Genomic DNA, 24,607 nt, shown 5'->3' with positions numbered 1-24,607 from the left:
GCACATGCCTAATTTGCCTATGCCTTAATATAGCTCTGATGTCATTCTGGTCACCTCTTCCAGAGTATATCTGGTATAGCATTTGGGGGAAAATTTAAATCCTTAATACTGCTTCCAGGTAGACCTGCAAGCTTGTTTTGAAAGAGAAACTGTCAAGTTTGCCTTTGAAAATGCACCAGTAAGCACTCTGTGAGTGCACAATGTTTATTTCGATTTGATACAACTTAAGCTGTCTCACAGACCAAAGCAGCACACACATACAAAAGAGAAAATTATAAAGGAATGCCAATAATAGGAAAGCAAACCATAAACAACAGAAAAGGAAGGGAAAAAACCCTTTTGTTAAAAACCATGTTCCACAATATCTTACAACATTATTCGGTGCCTGAGGATCAATTTCTGAAAGCTCAATTAAATGAGCTTTCAGAAATTTGTCCTCAGGCACTGAATAATGTTGCAAGGTATTGTGGAAAAATAGTACATTTTGAGGAGACATTTAACTTTTTTTTAAGCATGGGCCCAGAGCAAAGGGAGGAAGATAAACTATTCCAAATTTTTAGAGCTAAAAAGAAAAAACAAAACAGAATTTGTAGTAGTTGTAACTTAAAAAAATGAAATTGCCATTCATACTTTCCTTTCTCAACCTATCCTTGCCTCTTCTTTTTTTTTTTTTTTTTTTTTGTGCAGGTAAGTATGCTTGTGAAACAGAATTCATTGTTTTACTTGTACTTAGGGGGAGCAATTTTTAAAAACCATTTTGCATGTTTACCTATGAATTAAACTTGAAAACATATTTTTGACACTACAAGGAAAATAGTGTCAAAATATGTTTTCATGGGGTGATCATGTTATGGTCTTTAACTGGTAGCTGTAGTCTTCTTAAAAAAAAAAAAAAAAAAAAAAAAAAAAATCACGCCATACCAAATTCTGCACTTGTGATGCCTTGGCCACAGTTATCCAATCAGAAGTCCATCCCAACAATTTGGGACAACTAGACCTCTAAAAATAAAAATACATCTGCTTTTGCTGCTGAGAATGAAAAGAGCAGCTCAGAGGAGATTCCTTTCCAGGCAATGATAAGAAGTGGGCCAAAGCAGGCATATGGCAGATGCTGTGCGAAGTCATCTGACTTTAATTTTTAAATTTACAGCTAACATGGACTCTTAGATTGAGCATCATGGTAGACAAATTGGCCCAACTTGGCTGAAACTCGGATTTCTGATCGCAAGGATTCTTTTTGTGTTGTCACAAGGAAGCTGGACAAGTTGGAACGTAAAGTCAATTCCTTTGATCAGGAAGACCTTAAAAATGGAATTTAGTGAAATATATGTATTGTGGGCCTCCATGATGGAGTGGAGGGAGCTGAGTGCAGATTTCAGGACAGTGTGGCTCTCAGATTTTCAATATGCAGGTGAAAGGGCAAAACTCAAGACTGATGGAGCACATTGGGCTTTGGCCCTCACCTATACAGCTTCCTGATAAAGTTAAGACAATGGCGGCCACCTGGACACTGGAGGAGAAATACAAAAACAATCTACATTTTTCAGGGTTGCTCAATGAAGCAGTGGCAGAGCTATACAGATATCAAGAAAGTCGTTAAGCAGCAAATATGCCCTGATATTTTGTATCCTTCTTACCTGAAATTAATTGGTGTGAGGCAGTTGCATCTGTCGCAGAGTACAACAGTTTCTTCAAAATCACCTTCCTTCCCCTCCCTCTCACAAAGGTTCAGCAAGAAGCTCAATAGATCATTGAGTGCCTCTCTTCATATTATTAGTAGTATGATCAGATCTGGAAAAGGAGGCTGGTGCTGTAACTCACTAATTGAAACCAAAGAACAGTACGAAAAGAAACGGTACAAAAAAGGCAAATGATACTTAACAAACAATTCCATATCATCAAGCTGATCAATCCATAGACTGGTGGGTTGTGTCCATCTACCAGCAGGTGGAGATAGAGAGCAAACTTTTGCCTCCCTATATGTGGTCATGTGCTGCCGGAAACTCCTCAGTATGTTCTCTATCTCAGCAGGTGGTGGTCACACACAGCAGCAGCTCTGGCTAGGCCTCCAAGCCTAATTTTTAGGTTTTGTTGAGTGCCTGGGGTTGAGGGCTCTTTTGAGCAAGTGCAAACCTGGTGGTGCCAGGTCCCTCCTTTTCTCCCCCCTCCCGCTGGCTCCGTTAAAAAAAAAAAAAAAAATTTGAACGTCCTTAAAGGCGTTTATTTCGACGTTTATTTAAGCGTCTATTGCAGCTACTCACTGGGACACCAGGTCGTTACAACTCGGAGCGGACAGCAGGTAATTTTTACCTTTTTATAGCGGGCAGGGGGTTCCCCGATTCTTCTCCTCGTGGCATATGGCGTCGGAGGGCGAGGGCGCAAAGGGTCGCTCCCCGGGTCGCTTGAGCGCTTCTAGAGGGGATGCGGGGGTCTTAAAGCCTGATTCGCCCTTGTTGGGTGACAGTTTCGTGACCGATGAATGTCCCGGTCCTTCCTCCGGTGTGGCGGTTTTTCCCGCCATAAACGCCCATCCCCCGCTCCTCGCCTCCGCCATCTTGGCCGGCCACGCGGCTCAGACGGCTTCTTCTTGGGCCGCCCTTGAGGTTGGAGACATTAATGCCATGAACGCCCTTAATTTGGGCGACGGCACAGAAGCGGCTAAAGTTAAGAGCCGTTCTTCCCGCGCGGCTCCTTCGCGGAGTTTCGCGCCGGACGCCATTTTGGATGCGCAGCATGTCTCTCCCCCGCTATTGCGAGCGCTGGTTGAGGGTGCGTCTAGGGCTGTTGCCCAGGCTGCGGAAGTGCACAGTCTGGGGGGTTTCTCCCCTGAGTTTGTTTTGCTGCTACATCAGGCCTTCCTCATGCACAACGCTGCCCCTGCTCCCTCGTCTGGTAAAGAGGTTGAGGTTCCCAGAGGTAAACGCCCTCGGGTTGATTCCCAGGCCTTGGAGGAATTTGTCTCCTCCGATGTAGATGAGGGCAGCGTGTCTGAGATCTCCCAACGGTCCTTTGCGGATTCCTTGGAGGAGACGGATCCCCGCTCGGATGGAGCGGATGACCCCTCTGCAGCGCGGCTTTTTAGCCCAGAGGATTTGCCCAACCTGTTGTTACAGGCCATGGACACTTTGAAGATTTCCTCTCCGGAGGACGTCTCTCCCTCAGCCCCTGTTGGCTCTGCCATTATGCTGGGGACGAAGCGCCCGCCTAGAACCTTCCACGTGCATGATGCCATGCACACCTTAATTTCGGCTCAATGGGATGTCCCAGAAGCGAGCCTTAAAGTGGCTAGGGCTATGTCCCGCCTCTATCCTTTGGCTGTGAGTGAACGTGAGGCCTATCTGTGGCCTACCGTGGATTCTTTAATCACTGCGGTGACTAAGAAAACGGCGTTGCCGGTGGAAGGTGGCACGGCCCTAAAGGACGCCCAAGACAGAAGATTGGAAGCGGCTTTAAGGTCGTCCTTCGAGGCGGCTGCCTTAAGTTTGCGGCTCCTATGTGGCCAGGGCGTGCCTGTCGATGGTGCAGCGGGCTTCCCCCTCGGATCCTTCCTTGAGGGCTGACTGGCCGGCCCTGGAATCGGGCTTGGCTTATTTGGCAGACTTACTGTATGATGTCTTGAGAGCCTCGGCTAAAGGCATGGCTCAGACAGTCTCTGCGCGGCGCTGGCTTTGGCTGAAACATTGGTCTGCGGACCACGCCTCTAAGTCCCGCCTGGCTAAGTTGCCTTTTAAAGGCAAGCTGCTCTTTGGGGTCGAGCTGGACAAAATCGTGACCGATCTCGGCACGTCTAAGGGCAAGAGGTTACCAGAGGTCAGGGCTCGGGCCAGTGCTCGCCCCGGTATCTCCAGAGGACGGTTTCAGGAAGCCCGTCGGTACCGCCCGGGCAAGTCGGGCTCCTCTGCCCCCTCTTCCTTCAAAAGGAACTTCTCCCCCAAGCAGCATTCCTTTCGCAGAGACCGCCGTCCCGGAGGTACGCCCTCCGGTCCTCCCCCAGGGTCTCGTACCCAATGACGGGGTCCTGGTCCATGGCCCAGTGCAGATTGGAGGACGCCTGTCCTCGTTTCTGGGCGAGTGGACCAGAGTAACTTCAGACGCTTGGGTGCTGGAAGTCATCAGAGACGGCTACAAGCTAGAGTTCTGCCGACCCTTAAAAGACGGGTTTGTACTCTCTCCCTGCAAGTCTCCGGTCAAAGCTGTGGCAGTGCAGCAGACCTTGGACAATCTGATCCGCCTGGGCACGGTCGTTCCTGTGCCAGAAAGTCAGCTTGGCAAGGGACATTACTCCATTTACTTTGTGGTACCAAAGAAAGGAGGTTCTGTCCGGCCTATCCTCGACCTCAAAGGGGTCAATCGGGCCTTGAAAGTGCGGCACTTTCGCATGGAGACTCTCCGCTCTGTTATAGCGGCAGTGAAGGCAGGAGAGTTCTTGGCTTCCTTGGACATCAAGGAAGCGTACCTGCATATTCCCATCTGGCCTCCTCATCAACGCTTCCTGCGTTTTGCAGTCCTGGGACGACACTTCCAGTTCAGAGCCCTCCCATTCGGGTTGGCTACTGCTCCGCGGACCTTTTCCAAAGTAATGGTGGTCATCGCGGCCTTCCTACGAAAGGAAGGGATACAAGTCCATCCTTATCTGGACGACTGGTTGATCCGAGCCCCCTCTTATGCAGAGTGCGGCAAAGCTGTGGACCGGGTAGTTGCTCTTTTGAGCTCCCTGGGATGGATCATCAACTGGGAGAAGAGCCAGCTGCGCCCGACTCAGTCCCTGGAGTACCTGGGAGTTCGATTCGAAACCCAAGTGGGCAGAGTGTTCCTGCCAGACAATCGGATTGTCAAACTTCAGGCTCAGGTGGACCAGTTCCTGGGAGCCTCTCCTCTTCAGGCTTGGGACTATGTGCAGCTGTTGGGCTCTATGACGGCCACGATGGAAGGAGTGCCCTGGGCCAGGGCTCATATGAGACCACTTCAACACTCCTTGCTGCAGCGCTGGACTCCGATGTCGGAGGATTATGCTGTGCGACTTCCCTTGGACCCAGCAGTGCGCAAGGTGCTGAGCTGGTGGATGCAGACAGACAAATTGTCTGCGGGAATGCCTCTGGTGACGCCAGAGTGGATTGTCGTCACGACGGACGCCTCTTTGTCGGGCTGGGGAGCCCACTGCTTGGGAAGGACAGCGCAGGGGCTCTGGTCTCCTGCAGAGGCAAAGTGGTCTATCAACCTCCTGGAACTCAGAGCCATTCGGTTGGCGCTTTTGGAGTTCATCCCGGTACTGGTGTGGAAGCCTGTACGGGTCCTGTCGGACAATGCCACGGCTGTGGCCTATGTCAACCGCCAGGGAGGTACCAAGAGCGCCCCTCTAGCCAAGGAGGCTATGTATCTTTGCCAGTGGGCGGAAGCGAACCTGGAGCAGCTTTCAGCGACCCACATTGCCGGAGTCATGAATGTCAAGGCGGACTTTCTCAGTCGCCATACCTTGGAGCCCGGAGAGTGGCAGCTATCTGCTCAGGCGTTCTTGGACATCACGAAGCGCTGGGGCCAGCCGAGCCTAGATCTGATGGCGTCATCGGCCAATTGCCAAGTGCCGCGCTTCTTCAGCAGAGGACGGGACCCTCGATCCCTGGGAGTAGATGCTCTTCTCCAACAGTGGCCGACACAAGAGCTCCTCTATGTGTTCCCGCCCTGGCCCATGTTGGGCAGGGTGCTAGACCGGGTGGCAAAGCATCCCGGCAGGGTAATCCTGGTGGGTCCGGATTGGCCCAGGCGTCCCTGGTATGCGGACTTGATCAGGCTCTCAGTGGACGATCCTCTGCGACTGCCAGTGGAACAGGGCCTGTTACATCAGGGTCCCGTGGTGATGGAGGATCCCTCCCCCTTTGGTCTTACGGCCTGGCTATTGAGCGGCAGCGTCTGAGGAAGAAGGGCTTCTCAGACAAGGTCATCGCCACTATGCTGAGAGCGAGGAAGCGCTCTACTTCTACTGCTTACGCCAGGGTTTGGCGTATCTTTGCAGCGTGGTGTGAAGCAGGCTCACTTTCTCCCTTCACTGCTCCAATTTCTTCAGTGTTGGCGTTCCTGCAAGAAGGTCTGGAGAAAGGCCTGTCGCTCAGTTCCCTTAAAGTCCAGGTAGCGGCTCTGGCTTGCTTCAGGGGCCGCCTGAAGGGTGCTTCCCTGGCTTCACAGCCAGATGTGGTGCGCTTTCTCAAGGGAGTTAATCACCTGCGCCCTCCTCTGCACTCAGTGGTGCCTGCGTGGAATCTCAACCTGGTACTAAGAGAATTGCAGAAGCCGCCTTTTGAACCCTTGTCGAGGGCATCTCTGAAAGACCTGACGTTGAAAGCAGTCTTTTTGGTGGCTATCACTTCAGCCAGAAGAGTTTCCGAGCTCCAGGCGCTCTCATGTCGAGAGCCTTTTCTGCAGTTCACTGAGGCAGGAGTGACTATTCGCACAGTGCCTTCCTTCCTGCCCAAGATTGTTTCTCGCTCCCATGTGAATCAGCAGCTCTGTTTCCCTTCCTTTTGTAGGGAGGACTACCCAGAGGAGTACTCTGCTCTTAAATATCTGGATGTGAGACGAGTCATCATCAGATACTTGGAAGTGACCAATGATTTCCGGAAATCGAATCATCTGTTTGTCCTGTTTGCAGGTCCTCGTAAGGGTCTGCAGGCTGCTAAGCCTACAGTGGCAAGATGGGTCAAGGAAGCCATTGCAGCGGCTTATGTGGCCGCGGGGAAGGTGCCGCCTATCCAGCTGAAGGCTCACTCCACGAGAGCTCAGGCGGCCTCGATGGCAGAGGCCGGATCCGTCTCCTTGGAAGAGATATGCAAGGCGGCAACTTGGGCTTCGGCTCATACATTCTCCAAGCATTACCGTTTGACTGTGGCTGCACGGGCGGAGGCCCGGTTTGGAGCTTCAGTGTTGAGGTCAGGGATTTCAATGTCCCGCCCTGGGTGAGTACTGCTTCGGTACATCCCACCAGTCTATGGATTGATCAGCTTGATGATATGGAAGGTAAAATTATGTATAATCATACCTGATAATTTTCTTTCCATTAATCATAGCTGATCAATCCATAGCCCCTCCCAGATATCTGTACTGTTTTTATTCTGGTTGCATTTCAGGTTCAAGTTTAGTCTTCAGTTACTTCAGAAAGACTTCGTGTTCAAGTTTTTTCACTTGGATTCTTCAAGAGTTAAGACGAGTTTGTGTTACAGTGAGCTGCTGCATTCCTCTCCCCTCCGTTTTACGGGGCTGGATTGAGACTTAAAATTCTGCCGGCACTCCCTCCCGCTTCGTGCGGCTGTAGGGCAGCTTTGTACCCCTCCCGCTTCGGCGGTGTTAGGGTCAGTCAGCTCCTCCCGCGGTTGCGGTTGCAGGATAAGCCAGATCCCCCCTGCATCGGCGGGTGTGGTGTCCCTCCCCCGCTCCGCGGGGATGAGCTGGACGGATTCCCCTCCCCCACTTGTGTGGGGATGAGCTGGGTTAATTCCCCTCCCCCGTTTCGGCGGTGGTGAGCTGGGCAGAGTGTCCCTTCGTGGGTGTAATTCTCTAAGTGCTGAGTCCTGCGGATGGAGCTTTGATATCGACATACTGAGGAGTTTCCGGCAGCACATGACCACATATAGGGAGGCAAAAGTTTGCTCTCTATCTCCACCTGCTGGTAGATGGACACAACCCACCAGTCTATGGATTGATCAGCTATGATTAATGGAAAGAAAATTATCAGGTATGATTATACATAATTTTACCATAACAGAGTAAAACATTGCATTGGAATGATAAACACACATCTGGGAAATCAAAGAACAAAAGTATATATACGACCTAATTCTATATATGGCGCTCAATATTGTGTGCAGTTTGATTAGCGAGTTAGCACTGAAATTGGGTGCTAATCGTTTATCGGTGTTGGTTTGTCAAGTCTGCCTAGCCATTCCATCAACTAATTCAGATGACTGAAAAAAAAAAATAACTAGTGCCTTAAGAAGTTTTAATTAAACAATTCTATAATATTAAGATGCAGACAGTAGTCCAGCAGCGAGAAGGGTGCTATCCAGTCTTTTGTATTGTGTCACATGTATGATTATCTCTCATTTGGTGAGATGTCATATGTGTGTGCTCGATGCAAAGAGCTCTCAGAGAACAAATCCATTCTCTTGAGGCTAGAGTAGCAGACTTGGAGGAGCTGAAGGAGACAGAGAGGTGCATAGAGGAGGCCTACAGGGATGTTGTAGAGAAGTCCTATCGCCAATCTGGCAGCCCATGTGCTGCCTTGGAGGAGGGAGGCCTCCTATAAGGAGAGCATCACCCTGTAGACAGGACCAGCACACCAGGGAATGCAATATCCTCGTGCACTGAGGATGTGTCTCCAGGAGCTACTGCCCAGGTGGGAAGGGTTAGGACAGCTCTTATAGTGGGTGATTCGATTATTAGGCATGTAGATAGCTGGGTGGCTGGTGGACGTGAGGATTACCTGATGATTGCCTGCCTGGTGCGAAGGTGGCAGACATCACGCGTCACCTAGGTAGGATTTTAGATAGTGCTGGGGAGGAGCCAGCTGTCTTGGTACAAGTGGGTACCAGTGACATAGGAAAATGTGGGAGGGAGGTTCTGGAAGCCAAATGTAGGCTCTTAGGTAGAAAACTCAAATCCAGAACCTCTAGGGTAGCATTTTCTGACGTGCTACCCTTTCCACGTGCAAGGCCCAAGAGACTGGCAGAGCTCCGGAGTCTCAATGCGTGGATGAGACAGCGGTGCAGGGAGGAGGGTTTTAGACTTGTTAGGAACTGGGGCAACATTCTGGGGAAGGGGGAACCTATTCCGAAAGGATGGGCTCCACCTTAACCAGGGTGGGACCAGTCTGCTGGCATCGGCGTTTAAAAAGGAGATAGAGTAGCTTTTAAACTAGAAACTGGGAGAAGGCCAATAGTCGCTAAAAAGCACATGGTTTGGAATAAGGTATCTTTTAAAGATATCATCAAAACAGGGAAGATAGGGTACCCAGATAGGTTGTAAAAGAGACCGTAGTAGATCAGGTGTCCTTAAAAATAAAAATCAGACAAAAGATTGCAATTTAATACATTCAAGTACTGAGCATCATGTAAATAGGAACAACAAACATAGTTTGAAATGTCTATAGGTGAATACCAGAAGCCTAAGAAATAAGATGGAAGAGTTAGAATATATTGCACTAAATGAAAAATTAGATATGATAGGAATCTCTGAGACTTGGTGGAAGGAGGATAACCAGTGGGACACTGTCATACCAGGGTAATAGTGAGGAGGGCCTTGAATCAAATTGAAAATTCTGCAGGAAACAAAACACATCTTGGAGTCCCTGTTGATTGAAATTCCATGTGTAAAGGGGAAAAGGATAGTGATAGGAGTGTACTACCATCCGCCTGGCTAGGATGAACAGACGGATGCAGAAATGTTAAAGGAAATTAGGGACGCAAACAAACTGGGCAATACAATAATAATGGGTGATTTCAATTACCCCAATATTGACTTGGTAAATGTAACATTGGAGCAGGCAAGGGAGGTAAATTTCCTTGACGAAATCAAGGATTGCTTTATGGAGCAGCTAGTACAGGAGCTGAAAAGAGAAGGAAAAATTCTAGACCTAGTCCTTAGTGGATCGCATGATCTGGTGCGGGAGGTAACGGTGATGGGGCCGCTTGATAACAGTGATCATAATATGATCAGATTTTATATTAGCTTTGGAGTAAGGATACACAGGATATCCAATACATTAGCATTTAACTTTCAAAAAGGAGACTATGATAAAATGAGAAGAATGGTAAAAAAGCAACGAGGGTCAAATCGTGTGGATGCTGTTAAAAAAATACCATCCTGGAAGCCCAGGCCGAATATATTCTGTGTATTAAAAAAGGAGGGAGGAAGACCAGATGACAGTTGGCATGGTTAAAAAGTGAGGTGAAGGAAGCTATTAGAGCTAAAAGAAAATCCTTCAGAAAATGGAAGAAAACCAACTGAAAATAATAAGAAACAGAATAAGGAATGTCAAGTCAAATGCAAAGTGCTGATAAGGAAGAGGGACTTTTGAATAAAAGGTTGCGTTGGAGGCAAAAACATATAGTAAGAATTTTTTTTTAGGTGTATTAAAAGCAAGAAGCCGGCAAAAGAATCAGTTGGACCACTAGATGACCGAGGGGTAAAAGGGGCAATCAGGGAAGACAAAGCCATAGCAGAGAGATTAAATGAATTCTTTGCTTCAGTCTTCACCGAGGAAGATTTGGGAGTGATATCGGTGCCAGAAATGGTTTTCGAAGCTGATGTTGGAGAAACTGAATGAATTATCTATAAACCTGAAGGATGTAATGGGGCAGTTCTACAAACTGAAGAGTAGCAAATCTGGACCAGATGGTATTCATCCTAGAGTACTGATAGAATTGAAAAATGAACTGGCGGAAATAATTTACATATTATTAACAATATCTTTAAAATCGAGCGTGGTACCGGAAGATTGGAGGGTAGCCCATGTAACGCAGATATTTAAAAAAGGTTCCAGAGGGGATCCAGGAAATTATACATCGGTGAGCCTGATGTCGGTTCCGGGCAAAATGGTAGAGACTACTATAAAGAACAAAATTACACAGCAAATTCAAAAGCATGGATTAATGAGACAAAGCCAACATGGATTTAGTGAAGGGAAATCTTGCCTCTGGTACCAATCTATTACATTTCATTGAAGGGGTGAACAAACGTGGATAAAGGCAAGCCGTTTGATATTGTGTATCTGGATTTTCAAAAGGCATTTGACAGAGTACCTCAATAAAGACTCCAGAGGAAATTAGAGAGTCATGGGGTAGGAGGTAGTGTCCTATTGTGGATTAAAAACTGGTTAAAGGAGAGAAAAAAGAGAGTAGGGTTAAATGGTCAGTATTATCAATGGAGAAGGGTAGATAGTGGGGCTCCTCAGGGGTCTGTGCTGGTAATTAAACTTGCAGACATAAAGTTATTCAAAGTTGTTAAATCGCAAGAGTATTGTGAAAAATTACAAGAGGACCTTACGAGACTGGGTATCTAAATGGCAGATGACGTTTAATGTGAGAGAGTGCAAAGTGATGCATGTGGGAAAGAGGAATCCGAACTATAGCTACATAATGCAAGGTTCCATGTTAGGAGTCACCAACCAAGAAAGGGATCTCTGCGTTGTTGAGGATACGTTGAAATGCACTGATCAGTGTGCTGCGGCGGCTAAGAAAGCAAATAGATTGTTGGGTATTATTAGGAAAGAAATGGAAAACAAAAGTGAGGATGTTATAATGCATTTGTATCAGTCCATGGTGCAACCACACCTCGAGTATTGTGTTCAATTTTGGTCATCGCATCTCAAAAAAGATATAGTGAAATTAGAAAAGGTACAGAGAAAGACGACGAAAATGATAATGGGGATGGGATGACTTCCCTATGAGGAAAGGCTGAAGCATTTAGGGCTCTTCAGCTTGAAGAAGAGATGGCTGAGGGGAGATGTAAGAGGTTTATAAAATGAGTGGAATGGGTGGATGTGAATAGTTTGTTTACTCTTTCCAAAAATTCTAGGAGTAGGGGGGGGCATGCAATGAAGCTACAAAGTAGTAAATTTAATACAAATTGGAGTAAATATTTCTTCACGCAACTTGTAATTAAACTCTCTGGAATTCGTTGCTAGAGAATGTGGTAACGGTGGTTAGCGGGGTTTAAAAAAGGTCTGGGCGGCTTCCTAAAGGAAACGTCCATAGACCATTATTAAATTGACTTGGGACAAGCCACTGCTTATTTCTGGGATAAGCATCATAAAATATATTGAGCTTTTCTGGGATCTTGCCAGGTATTTGTGACCTGGATTGGTCACTGTTGGAAACAAGATACTGGGCTTGATGGACCTTTGGTCTGTCCCAGTGTGGCAATACTTATGTAGCCCTATATCTGGCCACATCAAATTCTGTCAGTACATATTTTGGAAACTCAGCTGGCCTTGTTGCTTATGGATGGTGATTTCAATGTTGCCTAGACTACCTTGACAACCAACAGTTCCCGGCTAAAATATGTAAATGGCAGTTCTTTCATCTTACAAACTCAGGGACATATGACATACCACCTACCTTTCCTGGCTGTCCGCTGCTCCTTAGATTTTGTACTCTTGTTTTTTTTTATATTTTGCAATCTTCCTTACTATTAGAGTTCACAGTACTGAAAGTTACAATACAAGAGTTTTCTCTTTGTCTTTGTACTTCATCTCCCTTTCAGATAGTAGTAGTACTACTACTACTACTTAACATTTCTAGAGCGCTACTAGGGTTACGCAGCGCTGTACAAATTAATAACTAAGGACGGTCCCTGCTCAGAAGAGCTTACAATCTAAAGGACGAAATGTCAAGTTGGGGTAGTCTAGATTTCCTGAGTAGAGGTGTTGTGATTAGGTGCCGAAAGCGACATTGAAGAGGTGGGCTTTGAGCAATGATTTGAAGATGGGTAGGGAGGGGGCCTGGCGTATGTGCTCAGGGAGTTTGTTCCAAGCATGGGGTGAGGCGAGGCAGAAAGGGCGGAGCCTAGAGTTGGCGGTGATTACCCAAATTACCCAACTTGGGTTACAGTTAACTAGTAATTCCTATGTGCAATAAAGCCCTTGTTAGGTCATCCCAGATTAGGATCCCCCTTGTGTTTGGTGTGTGTGTACTTCATTCTGGGCTGTACTGAAGCATCTGTGTTATAAGAACAATATTTGTATCACATGAAAATAGTTTTCTGATTGGATGAGCTGGTCACATGGAGTCTGTCTAGGCCAATCAGGTACAGGTGTTTTGTGGATAATGTTTGAGCTATGGCCTGAGATGGTGATGGACATTACACAGGCCAGGACGGACTCTGGTATCAAACCAGTCCAGACTGGTGTATATGCATTGTTGCACAGCTTAAGCAAAGTCAGAGGCCCCATGTTCACACAAAGACATGGTGTCTTCATACAAACATCTTGTCCTTGGTATGGCACAGCACACAAGTCCATAAGGCAGTGCTTCAGGAATCCATGAGAGTGGTTCATAAAGCAGTTCATAGTGTGGTCCACAACTGGAAAATATAGGCCTCCACCCCATAATGTATGGAGAGGTGTAGCCCCTTACACATCTCAATTCCTTAAGTGTCTCTTCAGATACTTTGCAGATCATTCATTATTCTGATATTCCCAATGAATATATGCACGAGATCGATTTGCATGCACTGCCTTCATTGTGGAAATCCTGAAAACCCAACCTGGCAAAGGCCATGGTTGAACATCCCTGCTCTAGATGGTGAGGTTAGAGTCCTCACTATTCTAAATATGTTTTGAAGTGTTTCAGAGAGGAATACTAAATTAACATCCTGTTGCTCTAAGCCCTGCATTGACTTGGCAGGTAGGTTGTTAACCTTCTCTTTTAAAAATAAATTGAGTATGCAGGACAATAAAAAAAAAAACACACAGTATAATGTGTTCACACACATAGCTACTATGAAGTGCTCAGGCGCCTCGGAGCTAAATACCCCAACCCAAAGATCCAGCTCCTACCATAGGGCTACAGCCAGCATCTATCATAGGCAACCCGAAAGCAAAAAAAACACTCAACGGCATAAAAAAACTCAAGGTGTGAGTGTAGACCAAACAAGAGGTAGTATGCGATAGTCCATAATTAAAAAAAACAAAAAAAAAAACACAAAAACAACAGAGGCAAACTAACTATAAAACCAACATGATAAGATCTAAACAGTACATTCAACTACAAAAAAACTCCAAACTTATCTTCAGTGTTCCACAAAGTCCCAGGGCGTCTCCAACCAGTGCACTAAGCATACTCAACAAGGGCCCCTCGTTTTTGCTATTGCTGCTTCAGGGGTGTAGGCAAAATAAATTCAGACAGTGTCTTCTACATCTTTACCTTCTTTTTAACTCTAGTGTTCACCACAGAGTCAATCAGAAGAACCTGCCCCCAACAGCACTGCACAAGGGAAGCAACCAGACTTTTAGCCAATCATTGCACAAACTGCAGATAATACAATTGACATGATTTACAACCAATAAATAGTCTCACCACTCCACCAAGGAGGGGCAATATTAGGTCATCACCTTTCGAAGTGCAAAAGAATGAAGTTTCAAACCTGTAACGGATGTTCTCCGTGGACAGCAGTATCAAACAGCCACACATATGGGTGATGCCCAGTTGTCGGTGCCATGTGGTCCTTATCACTAGCTGAGAAACTTTTGACAGATTTTTGAGCATGTTACACTTGGGAGACAGCGAAGGTAACACGAGGCGATGATGCTGTGTGGTCTGGAAGATTTATTAAACAGCACTACACCTTGACTCCACATGGCTGTGCTTCAGCCCAGTGGCCTACCTCAGGAGTCTGTAATAAAAACATCAACATTGATAAATATAAAATAACAAATATGTACATAAAAACTTTAAACATTTTAACACAGAAATAAGGTCAACGTAAACCTTTCATTTAAACAGCAGATTGTAAATTAATGTAAAATGGGGATGCATTGTGCATTAGAAATAAAAGTAAAGCCACAAAATGGAGAAAAATAGTTGTACATACTAATAGCACATGGATAGAAAGTCCATAAAATATCATATGTCATCTGACAATGAAATACATTAAGTAAAATTACATTAAAAAACAAAATGTCATTTGACAAAGAAATGCATAAAACTCCATTAAGTCAAAAGTAAAATGACAAAAAGCACCCTAATATAAACACAAAAAAATAAATGTATATTAAAAAAATAATAGTAAAAAGTACCTCCTTGTGTTGTGTAGAAAAGTCTGTATCTCTGGTTATGATAAAATGTATCAAAACCTATCTAGTGAAAAGAAGAACTAAATCAAAACTACTTTGAAGTATACCTGTTAAAGACAATAATGTACAAAATAAAATGTGTGAAGTTCTAAAGGGACATGTGTATATAAAAAAATATTAACTTGTGTTATAAACAGGAAATAACATGAATATCTATCATATGAATGGACCAACATATCAACAACATGAATATAATGAAAAGGAAAAACTGCATCGGGCTGCATACATTTCACCCTTAAGAATACTGTGAGAAAGGAAGAGTGAAAGGAGGATACCAATTAGAAGCAGTAATATAGATCCCGATGTATATGTAGACAGTGACTTTAGTTGCCTAATTATGTTTAAACGCCGCTGGCACTGTATATAGATCTTAGCCTAAGCAAGTGTACTGTTTAGACCTTTTGAAGGTAGTATATCAGGGATGTAATAAAAAAAAATAACAATAAACACGAGTGCCATGAAGATATATAAAAAAGTATAAAAACGGAACTTGCTATAATGATTGAAAATAAAAAAAGATGGGTGCGAAGTACTACTGACAGCGCTGCCCACTCACTGCATATATTGAAAGAAATACATAAAAGAAAAATTTAGAAATAAATCAAAAACCAGATGAAACCAGTCCTGGAAGACCATGGTACTAATGAGCATAGTGGGATAACATGGAACATCATACAATGGTATCGGAGTATATAAGATTGCCCGGCTAAAATATGTAAATGGCAAAATACAGAGCTTTCTTATAAGTAAACCAATCTTAAAACATACCAAATGGCTAAAAAATATAAAAAGATATAAATCCAAATTGTGCGACCATAATATTGTTGAACAAAAAGGCGGGAAGCGCTGCTCAAAGTACTTCTCACTCGCTGCACACAAGAGGTGGGAGTGTTGGAGCATGCTCAGAAACATCTGTCAAAGGTTTCTGAACTGGGGAGAAGGGACCCGCATGTTGCTGTCAACTGGTGATGTCACCCATATGTGTACTGCTGGTCTATGAAGAAAGCATTCAACCAATTGACACACAGAAGCTGTGAAAAACCAACTGATAAAATGTAGGACCAATCAGACTGGGCAGACTGGATGGACCGTGCAGGTCTTTTTCTGCTGCTATCTACTATGTTACTATGTAGGACCAATCAAAAAAACAAATTCCCTCCCCTCCCCCCCACCAAGCAGGAGCAGTGTCCAGTCATCATCTCTCAATGTGCTGACAAACGACCAGCTGAACCGCCCCACACTAACCACAAAGTCTGCAGACAAGCACTGAAAGAAAAAGCCTTTAAACCCAGCTGAGCCACAGCAAGTCACAAAACCCACACTGGAGTCTGGTGCAGTGTTAAATTCAGCTAATCAAAAAAAAAAAAATTAACAAACATGAAAAAAAGACAACACAAAAAAGTCCCTAAGCTCTAATACCAACAACCCATTAAAAAAAAAGAAAAGAAAAAGGGCATTCCAGTACAGTATTAAGACCAAATGGTGCTATGGTATTCAGCTGATGATAAATCTTCTCAGATGTTTTCTCACCTCCCAACAATGTATAGTAGGGACAGCTCTAACCACACTGAAGATCATTAAAGGAGTGCTTCAGTCGCATACAATGTGCAGCCAAAGGAGCTTCCATTTTCCCTGAGGTAACAGAATGCTCAATCATTCTGGTTTTAAATGGCCTTGAAGTTTGCCCCACTTGCAGTAGCTAATAGGGGCAAAGAATCACATAAATCACAAAGTTAGTGGTGCAGGTAGTATGAAGTTTCAAGTTTAAAGCTCTTAACCTGATCGCAGATCCACAAACTGAGTAATTTCCATTGGCACAGTACATATGGAACATTGACTAAATTTCAAATGAGCACCCCTAACGTCCCCTACAATGGACCACACATCTTAACAATTTCTTTTAAATTCCAGCTTCTACTGTTTGCTGTTAGCAACTACATAGCAGAAAAACATTCATGTAATTGAACTGACCAATGTTTTCTCAAATTTTGAGATGCATGCAAACTTTCTAGTATCACTTAAAACACAAGTGATCAAATCAGATTCTTCTCTGAATGAACAGGTATGTAACAAAACATAACTGATTTAAATCTAGCACATTTTTGAGCTTTGCTTAAAACCTGCTGTGAATACCCTCTATCTAGTAATTCTTGCATTAAAATTATAGACTACTTAATATACTCCTCAATTACTACCATTTATCCATAAGATCCTCAGAAGCTTAGCAGAGATTGGGTGGCACAGCTGGTGGTGGGGGGCGGGGCTGGTGGTTGGGAGGCAGAGCAAGTGCTGGGCAGACTTCTACGGTCTGTGCTGTGAAAATGGCAGATACTAATCAAGGTCAGGTATACACAAAAAGTAGCACATACGAGTTATCCTGTTGGGCAGACTGGATGGACCGTACAGGTCTTTCTCTGCCGTCATCTACTATGTTGCTATAGCTTTGATTATAAGGCATTTAAATCATTAGAAAAAAAAGGGAGACGACAACTTACGCTGAGCATATAAGAAAGTAAGTACTGTACATATATATTAAAGGTGTTTTGTGTTTTTTGCAGAGAGAGATTCAGAAACTGTATGAAACAAAATCCTTCCTTTTTCTGGGCTGTGGGCGGACGGTGGATGACACAACCTTCCAGGCACTCTTCCTGGAGGCAGTGAAGCACAAGTCAGACCTGGAGCACTTCATGCTGGTGCGCCGAGATGATGTAGAGGAGTTTAAAAAGCTGCGTGAGAATATGCTGGATAAGGGGATTAAGGTCATCTCATATGGTAGTGAATACTCCGATCTCCCTGAGTACTTTGAGAGGCTGGCAAATGAGATTTCGGCATATGGCAGAACAGGCACATACAGTGGAACAAGTACGTGAATCAGACATGAAATCTGTAGGTTTGCACAGTGAGTAGATTGTTCATGAAGTGCAAGAGGTATACTTGCTGGATATAAGATGTCTATATATGGCAGGAAAGGTACATGAAGATAAAATACCCAGGTTAATGAAGTAAAGTGTTCTGTATGTTCGGCCTGTCCGTGCCAGAAAAATAACAGGGACATCCTTTGCTGATATATGTGTCGTTAGATGACATTTGGTATCACCAGCATATAATTTTCTTCCTCTTGTGAGTGATCAGGTGAACCAGAAAGCTGGCTGAACATGTTTAGTAATGTTGTTCAAATACCCACAGTAAGTTGACTATAAAATGAATTTCTCTTGTAATGCAAAACTCAGTGATCATAAGATAGACCAGACTTATCACATTTTCTATTTCTTCCCTTTAAGAAAAAAAAAAAAAGACACTTTACAATCACTGAGGTATCTTCCACCCATCCCACCATCCATCATAAAATAACAAAATAATTTAACATTTTGTTAGTATTTTTATCATCTCCTCTCTCCCAGCTGCCCATTCAGTAGCTAGCCTGAACTTATTCTGCATCATAGGCCTGGTGAAATAACCAGGCTTTAAGCCATTTCTGGAAATGTAAATAATCCTTGTCCATTTGGCAGCTGATTTTAGAGTACTGGGGCTCCTACCGAAATTGTCAATATTGTTGTACATTTCCTAGGTGCTTCTGTCCTTCTAGGGGTCAAAAGCAATTCTTTCCCCTGTGAACAGTCTATGACTAGGGGTATGGTCTTCCAGTTTATGCCATAGAAATGCGGGTGCCAATTCATGTAGGGCTTGAAAGCTGACATAATCACTTGGACTGTATTTGAAAGGCTATGAATTACCAATGAAATGTGCACGTAATTTTGGGATATGTGGTTCTATACCTGCGAAATGTGCCCCCCCCACCCACCGAAAGAAAAATCTTGAGCTGCTGTATTTTTGATAAGCTTTAATATACCAAACAGCCTTTACCCTATTTAGGCAGAATTGCAATAATCTAATCTCTAATATTGAAGCTTGTGCCATGCCAAATATACACACGGTAGATACGGCAATAACAGCCTAAATTTGCACATTTGCTAAGGCATTATATGTGCCAATGTAGTAGTATTTGCCATCATCTGTAAAACCAATCCCATCCAGTTGCCTAGATTGCAAACTTTCTGGGCTCATGGTAATACTACACCCCCTAGCACAATAGCCTGACTTGCCTCCAAATTGTGCTTAATCATCCATAATGTCTCCGTAATATTGCTACATGGTGCAACCTCGCCTTGAACATTACATTCAATTCTGGTCATCTTATCTTTTAAAAAGGTATAGAAAAATTAGAAAAGGTCCAAAGAAGAGTGACCAGAATGATAAAGGGGATGGAACTCCTCTCGTACAAGGAAAGGCTAAAGAGGTTAGGGCTCTCCAGCTTGGAAAAGAAATGGCTGAGAAGCAGTATGATTGAGTGCTGTAGAACGGGTAAAAGTGAATCAATTGTTTATTTTATTTTTATTTTTTTTTATTCTTTCAAAAAGTACAAAGACTATGGGACACTAAACAAATAGGAGGAAATAATTTTTCACTCAAAGAATAGTTAAGCTCTGGAACTCATTGCCAGAGGATATGGTAACAGCGGTTATCATATCTGGGTTTAAAAAAGGTTTGGACAAGTTCCTGGAGGAAACGTCCATAGTCAAATATTGAGATAGACATGGGGAAGCCACTGCTTGCACTGGGATTGGTAGAATGGAAATCTAGACTGCCCCAGTTTGACGACCCCTACTTGTCTGACTGTACATTTGTCCTTTAGATTGTAAGCTCTTTGAGCAGGGACTGTCCTTCTATGTTAAATTGTACTGCGCTGCGTAACCCTAGTAGCGCTTTAGAAATGTTAAATAGTAGTAGTAATAGTAGTAGTATGTTGCTGTTATTTGGAATTCTGTTAGGTACTTGTGACCTGGATTGGCCACTGTCGGGAACAAGATACAGGGCTAGATGGCCCATTGGTCTGACCCAGTATAGCTATTCTTATGTTCTTTAGTTTATAAGCCTTCACAAGAACATGAGTAAATAAAAGCAAGAGAAAAAGGAAACCGATATGGTTCTCCAAGCAAGTGGCTGAGAAAATAAAGGCTAAAGAGTTGGTGTTCCAGAAATACAGGAAAACTCAAGACGAGGAACATGGGGAGGAATACCGGAGGAAACTGAAAGAAGCCAAGAGAGAGATACGTCTGGCGAAAGCGGAAGAACAAATGGCTAGAAATGTAAGGAGGGGAGACAAAAATTTCTTCAGGTAAATTAGTGAAAGGAGAATGACTAAAAAGGGAATTGTGAGACTAAACGATACTGCGAACCGCTATGTAGATAATGATGAAGAAAAGGCAAATTTGCTAAATAGATACTTTTGTTCTGTTTTTACTGAAGAAAACCCTGGAGAAGGACCGCGATGGACTGGCAAAAGTTCATTTGAGAATGGAGTGGATATAGCACCGTTCACGGAAGACAGTGTGTATGAACAACTTGAAAAACTAAAGCTGGACAAAGCCATGGGACCGGATGGGATCCACCTCAGGATATTGAGAGAGCTCAGAGAGGTTCTGGCGGGTCCTCTTAAAGATTTGTTTAATAAATCCTTAGAAACCGGAGAGTTTCTGAGGGATTGGAGAACGGCGGAGGTGGACCCTCTTCACAAAAGTGGTGATAGAGAAGAAGCTGGAAACTACAGGCCGGTAAGCCTCACTTCAATTATTGGAAAAGTAATGGAAGTGATGCTGAAGGAAAGGATAGTGAATTTCCTGGAAGAAAATGAGTTGCAAGATCCGAGACAACATGGTTTTACCAAAGGGAAAACGTGCCAAACGAATCTCATTGAATTCTTTGATTGGGTGACAGGAGAATTTAACTGTGGACGTGCTATAGACGTAATCTACTTAGATTTCAGCAAGGCTTTTGATACGGTTCCCCACAGGAGGCTCTTAAATAAACTGGATGGGCTAAAGATAGGACCCGAAGTGGTGAACTGGTTGACGGACAGGCGCCAGAGGGTGGTGGTGAATGGAGTTCGCTCGGAGGAGGGAAAGGTGAGTAGTGGAGTGCCTCGGGGATCGGTGCTGGGGCCGATTCTGTTCAATATATTTGTGAGTGACATTGCCGAAGGGTTAGAAGGTAAAGTTTGCCTATTTGCGGATGATACTAAGATTTGTAACACAGTGGACACCCCGGAGGGAGTGGAAAACATGAAAAAGGATCTAAAAAAGCTAGAAGAATGGTCTAAGGTTTGGCAATTAAAATTCAATGCGAAGAAATGCAAAGTGATGCACTTAGGGAGTAGAAATCCACTAGAGGCATATGTGTTAGGCGGTGAGAGTCTACTAGGTACGGACAGGGAGAGGGGGTGATAGTATCTGAGGATCTGAAGGCGATGAAACAGTGTGACAAGGCGGTGGCCGTAGCTAGAAGGTTGCTAGGCTGTATAGAGAGAGGTGTGACCAGCAGAAGAAAAGAGGTGTTGATGCCCCTGTACAAGTTGTTGGTGAGGCCCCACCTGGAGTATTGTGTTCAGTTTTGGAGGCCGTATCTTGCTAAGGATGTAAAAAGAATTGAAGCGGTGCAAAGAAAAGCTACGAGAATGGTATGGGATTTGCGTTACAAGACGTACGAGGAGAGACTTGCTGACCTGAACATGTATACCCTGGAGGAAAGGAGAAACAGGGGTGATATGATACAGACATTCAAATATTTGAAAGGTATTAATCCGCAAATGAATCTTTTCCAGAGATGGGAAGGCGGTAGAACGAGAGGGCATGAAATGAGATTGAATGGTGGCAGACTCAAGAAAAATGTCAGGAAGTATTTTTTCACGGAGAGGGTGGTGGATGCTTGGAATGCCCTCCCACGGGAGGTGGTGGAGATGAAAACGGTAACGGAATTCAAACATGCGTGGGATAAACATAAAGGAATCCTGTTCAGAAGGAAGGTATCCTCAGGAGCTTAGCCTAGAATGGGTGTCAGAGCCGGTGGTTGGGAGGCGGGGCTAGTGCTGGGCAGACTTATACGGTCTGTGCCGGGGCTGGTGGGTGGGAGGCGGGGATAGTGCTGGGCAGACTTATATGGTCTGTGCCAGAGCCGGTGGTGGGAGGTGGGGATAGTACTGGGCGGACTTATACGGCCTGTGCCCTGAAAGACAGGTACAAATCAAGGTAAGGTATACACATAAAGTAGCACATATGAGTTTATCTTGTTGGGCAGACTGGATGGACTGTGCAGGTATTTTTCTGCTGTCATCTACTATGTTACTATGGTACAGACTGAAGGTCTATCAAGCCCAGTATTGTGTTTCCAACAGTGGTCAGTCCAGAGGAAACAGGAGATGGTAGATGAAAGGCCCTAGCGGGGCCAGGTAGAGGCAGCCTGTTTTATTAGCTGGCTCTGCTGGCCACCTGTTATGAGTTTGGAGGACCTCTGTGGGATGTTGGCTGGAGAGTGGTGTTGGTTCCATTGGGAGAGGAGGAGAGGAAGGGAAAGAGATCCTGGTTAGATGGCACCTTGGTTAAGCAGCAGGCGGTCCCTACCATTGGGTGACCCTGGACTGTCAGATGCGTTGTATGGTGGCTACACCCCTGGTACATTATATTGGGTTCTATGTCAGGAATCACACCCAGAAAAATGGTCTTGGCATCATTGTAGATTCTGAATCCTTAGCTGTGTTCTGTGGCTGTCAAAAAAACAAAACAACCAAATGAAGTATAAAACAGAGAATATCTTGATGCCTCATCAGTCCATGGTACAACCACACCTTGAGTACTTTGTGCAGTTCCAAATGTCTTGTCTCGGATATAGTGAACTAGAAAAGGTACAGAGAAGAGCAATGAAAATGATGATAAACTGAGTGGAGATGGGTAAAGAGGCTAGGGTTTTTTGTTTTGAAGACATTTGAGAGGAAATGAGGCCTGTAAATTTTATTAGAGGAATGGAGTGGGTTGAAAAGGGCTTTTTGAAAGGGTAAAATAGTACTAACGAGGAAACTACATGAGTCTGATAAGTAGAGCCTTTAAAATTAATTGGAGGAAATATTTTTTTCACCCAACATATAATTTGTGTAATGTTTTGCCAAAAGATGTGAAAGCAACTAATGTAGCCGGAGATTATAAAGGGTTAAGATAAGTTCCTGGAGGAAAGGTCAGTAAACCAGGTAGATTGTTAAAACCATTGCTTATCCCTGTGTGTAATGATGAAGGAAATGATTTATCCTTTGGGTTCCTGCTGGGTATGCTAGACCTAGGTAGCCTCTGTTGGAAATAAAATACTGGGCTTGATCTGACCCAATATGGCATTTCATATGTAAAGCAAACTGCAAAGTACAGTCCACATATAAGAAAAATACACACACATAGAAGGCAGCTAGAAGGTAGCTGTGAGAATGACCAAATGGATGAGACTGGGTGATCCAGTGTCCTTTTTTTTTTTTTTTTTTAATGAAACACACAAGTCTCAGAAGATGACAACCACACTTCTAACAAATAGTATCCAAACTCGACGGGCTGTGTTTTTGGCGCGGTTGCCTTCGTCAGGAGTCCATTCTAGTTAAAAACAACAGCAATATAACCAGCTTAAACACTTTATTTATTTATTTATTTTATTGCATTTGTATCCCACATTTTCCCACCTTTTTGCGGGCTCAGTGTGGCTTACAATAAGTTGTGAGTGATAGAAATACAGTTTACTACTCGGTTATGGATTACATTGTGAGGAGTTAGGCGAGACAAACTCAGAGTATCATTTAGGAATATAACAATGGAAAAGAGCAGTTAAACATTGGGGGAACAACGGAAAACTAAAAGGGCAGTACATACAACAAGAAAGCATAAAGGCATACATTTTCTGTGAGTAGAGGTATGAGTGTGATGAGAGTACAGGGGATGAGAATTCAGAGTGGCTATATTGAAGCATTGTTGAACCGTGGGTGTGGGCTTTATGTATTTTGGTTCTTTCCGTAAGTTTTCTCAAAAAGATGGGTCTTCACTAGTTTGCGGAAGGTGGCTTGTTCGTAGGTCGTTTTCAGGTTGCGTGGCAGTGAGTTCCAGAATTGCGTGCTCATGTAAGAAAAGGATGACGCATGCAGCGCCTTGTATTTCAAGCCTTTGCAATTAGGGAAGTGGAGGTTGAGGAAAGTTCGGGATGATCTTTTAGTATTTCTGGGTGGTAGATCTATTAGATTAGACATGTAAGCTGGGGCCTCACCGTGAATGATTTTGTGGACTAATGTGCATGCCTTAAAAGCAATGCGTTCCTTAAGTGGGAGCCAGTGTAGCTTCTCTCGTAAGGGTTTTGCACTTTAATATTTTGGTTTTCCGAAGATGAGTCTGGCTGCTGTGTTCTGGGCTGTTTGGAGTTTCCTCAGTATTTGCTCTTTGCAACCTGCGAATAGTGAGTTGCAGTAGTCCAGATGGCTGAGTACGAGGGATTGCACTAGGCTGCGAAAGACGGATCTTGGGAAGAATGGTCTTATTCTTTTCAATTTCCACATGCAGTAGAACATCTTTTTGGTTGTGTTGTTTGCATGGTTTTCGAGTGTTAGGTGGCGGTCTATAGTGACTCCAAGGATTTTTAACATTTCTGAGATTGGAAGGTTTAGTTTACATATCCTATTGATAAGTTACTAAAAATAGATTTTTATTTTGTTTTTTAATTTCTGCATAAATCATAATACATACAAAGGGGAATAGATCCAAATAAAATACATACAGTATGATGTGTGTAGGTAGATATGTAGGCTACAAGGCACATATTATAAAAATACATGTAGAAAGGAAAAAGTATCAGTTGGAATCCTTCTATACAGTGCGTACAACATGTGTACAGAATGTGAAACAAAGACCTAGTTGA

General features: G+C 44.1%; 1 protein-coding gene across 3 annotated transcripts in view; it reads left to right on the top strand.

Moving 5' to 3' along the window:
- FAM118B (family with sequence similarity 118 member B) overlaps window positions 1–24,607 on the top strand; it is a 76,903-nt gene that overhangs the window by 34,884 nt on the left and 17,412 nt on the right. For all 3 annotated transcript variants that reach the window (XM_030221971.1, XM_030221970.1, XM_030221969.1), the window contains exon 6: window positions 17,398–17,701. In XM_030221971.1, coding sequence (XP_030077831.1) covers window positions 17,398–17,701 — 304 coding nt within the window. The remainder of the gene's footprint in view (window positions 1–17,397; window positions 17,702–24,607) is intronic.

This window comes from Microcaecilia unicolor, chromosome 12 (assembly GCF_901765095.1).
Source record: "Microcaecilia unicolor chromosome 12, aMicUni1.1, whole genome shotgun sequence".
Classification (NCBI taxonomy): domain Eukaryota; kingdom Metazoa; phylum Chordata; class Amphibia; order Gymnophiona; family Siphonopidae; genus Microcaecilia; species Microcaecilia unicolor.
The sequence above is the reverse complement of the archived record's forward strand: the minus strand, read 5'-3'. Positions and strand labels throughout refer to the sequence as shown.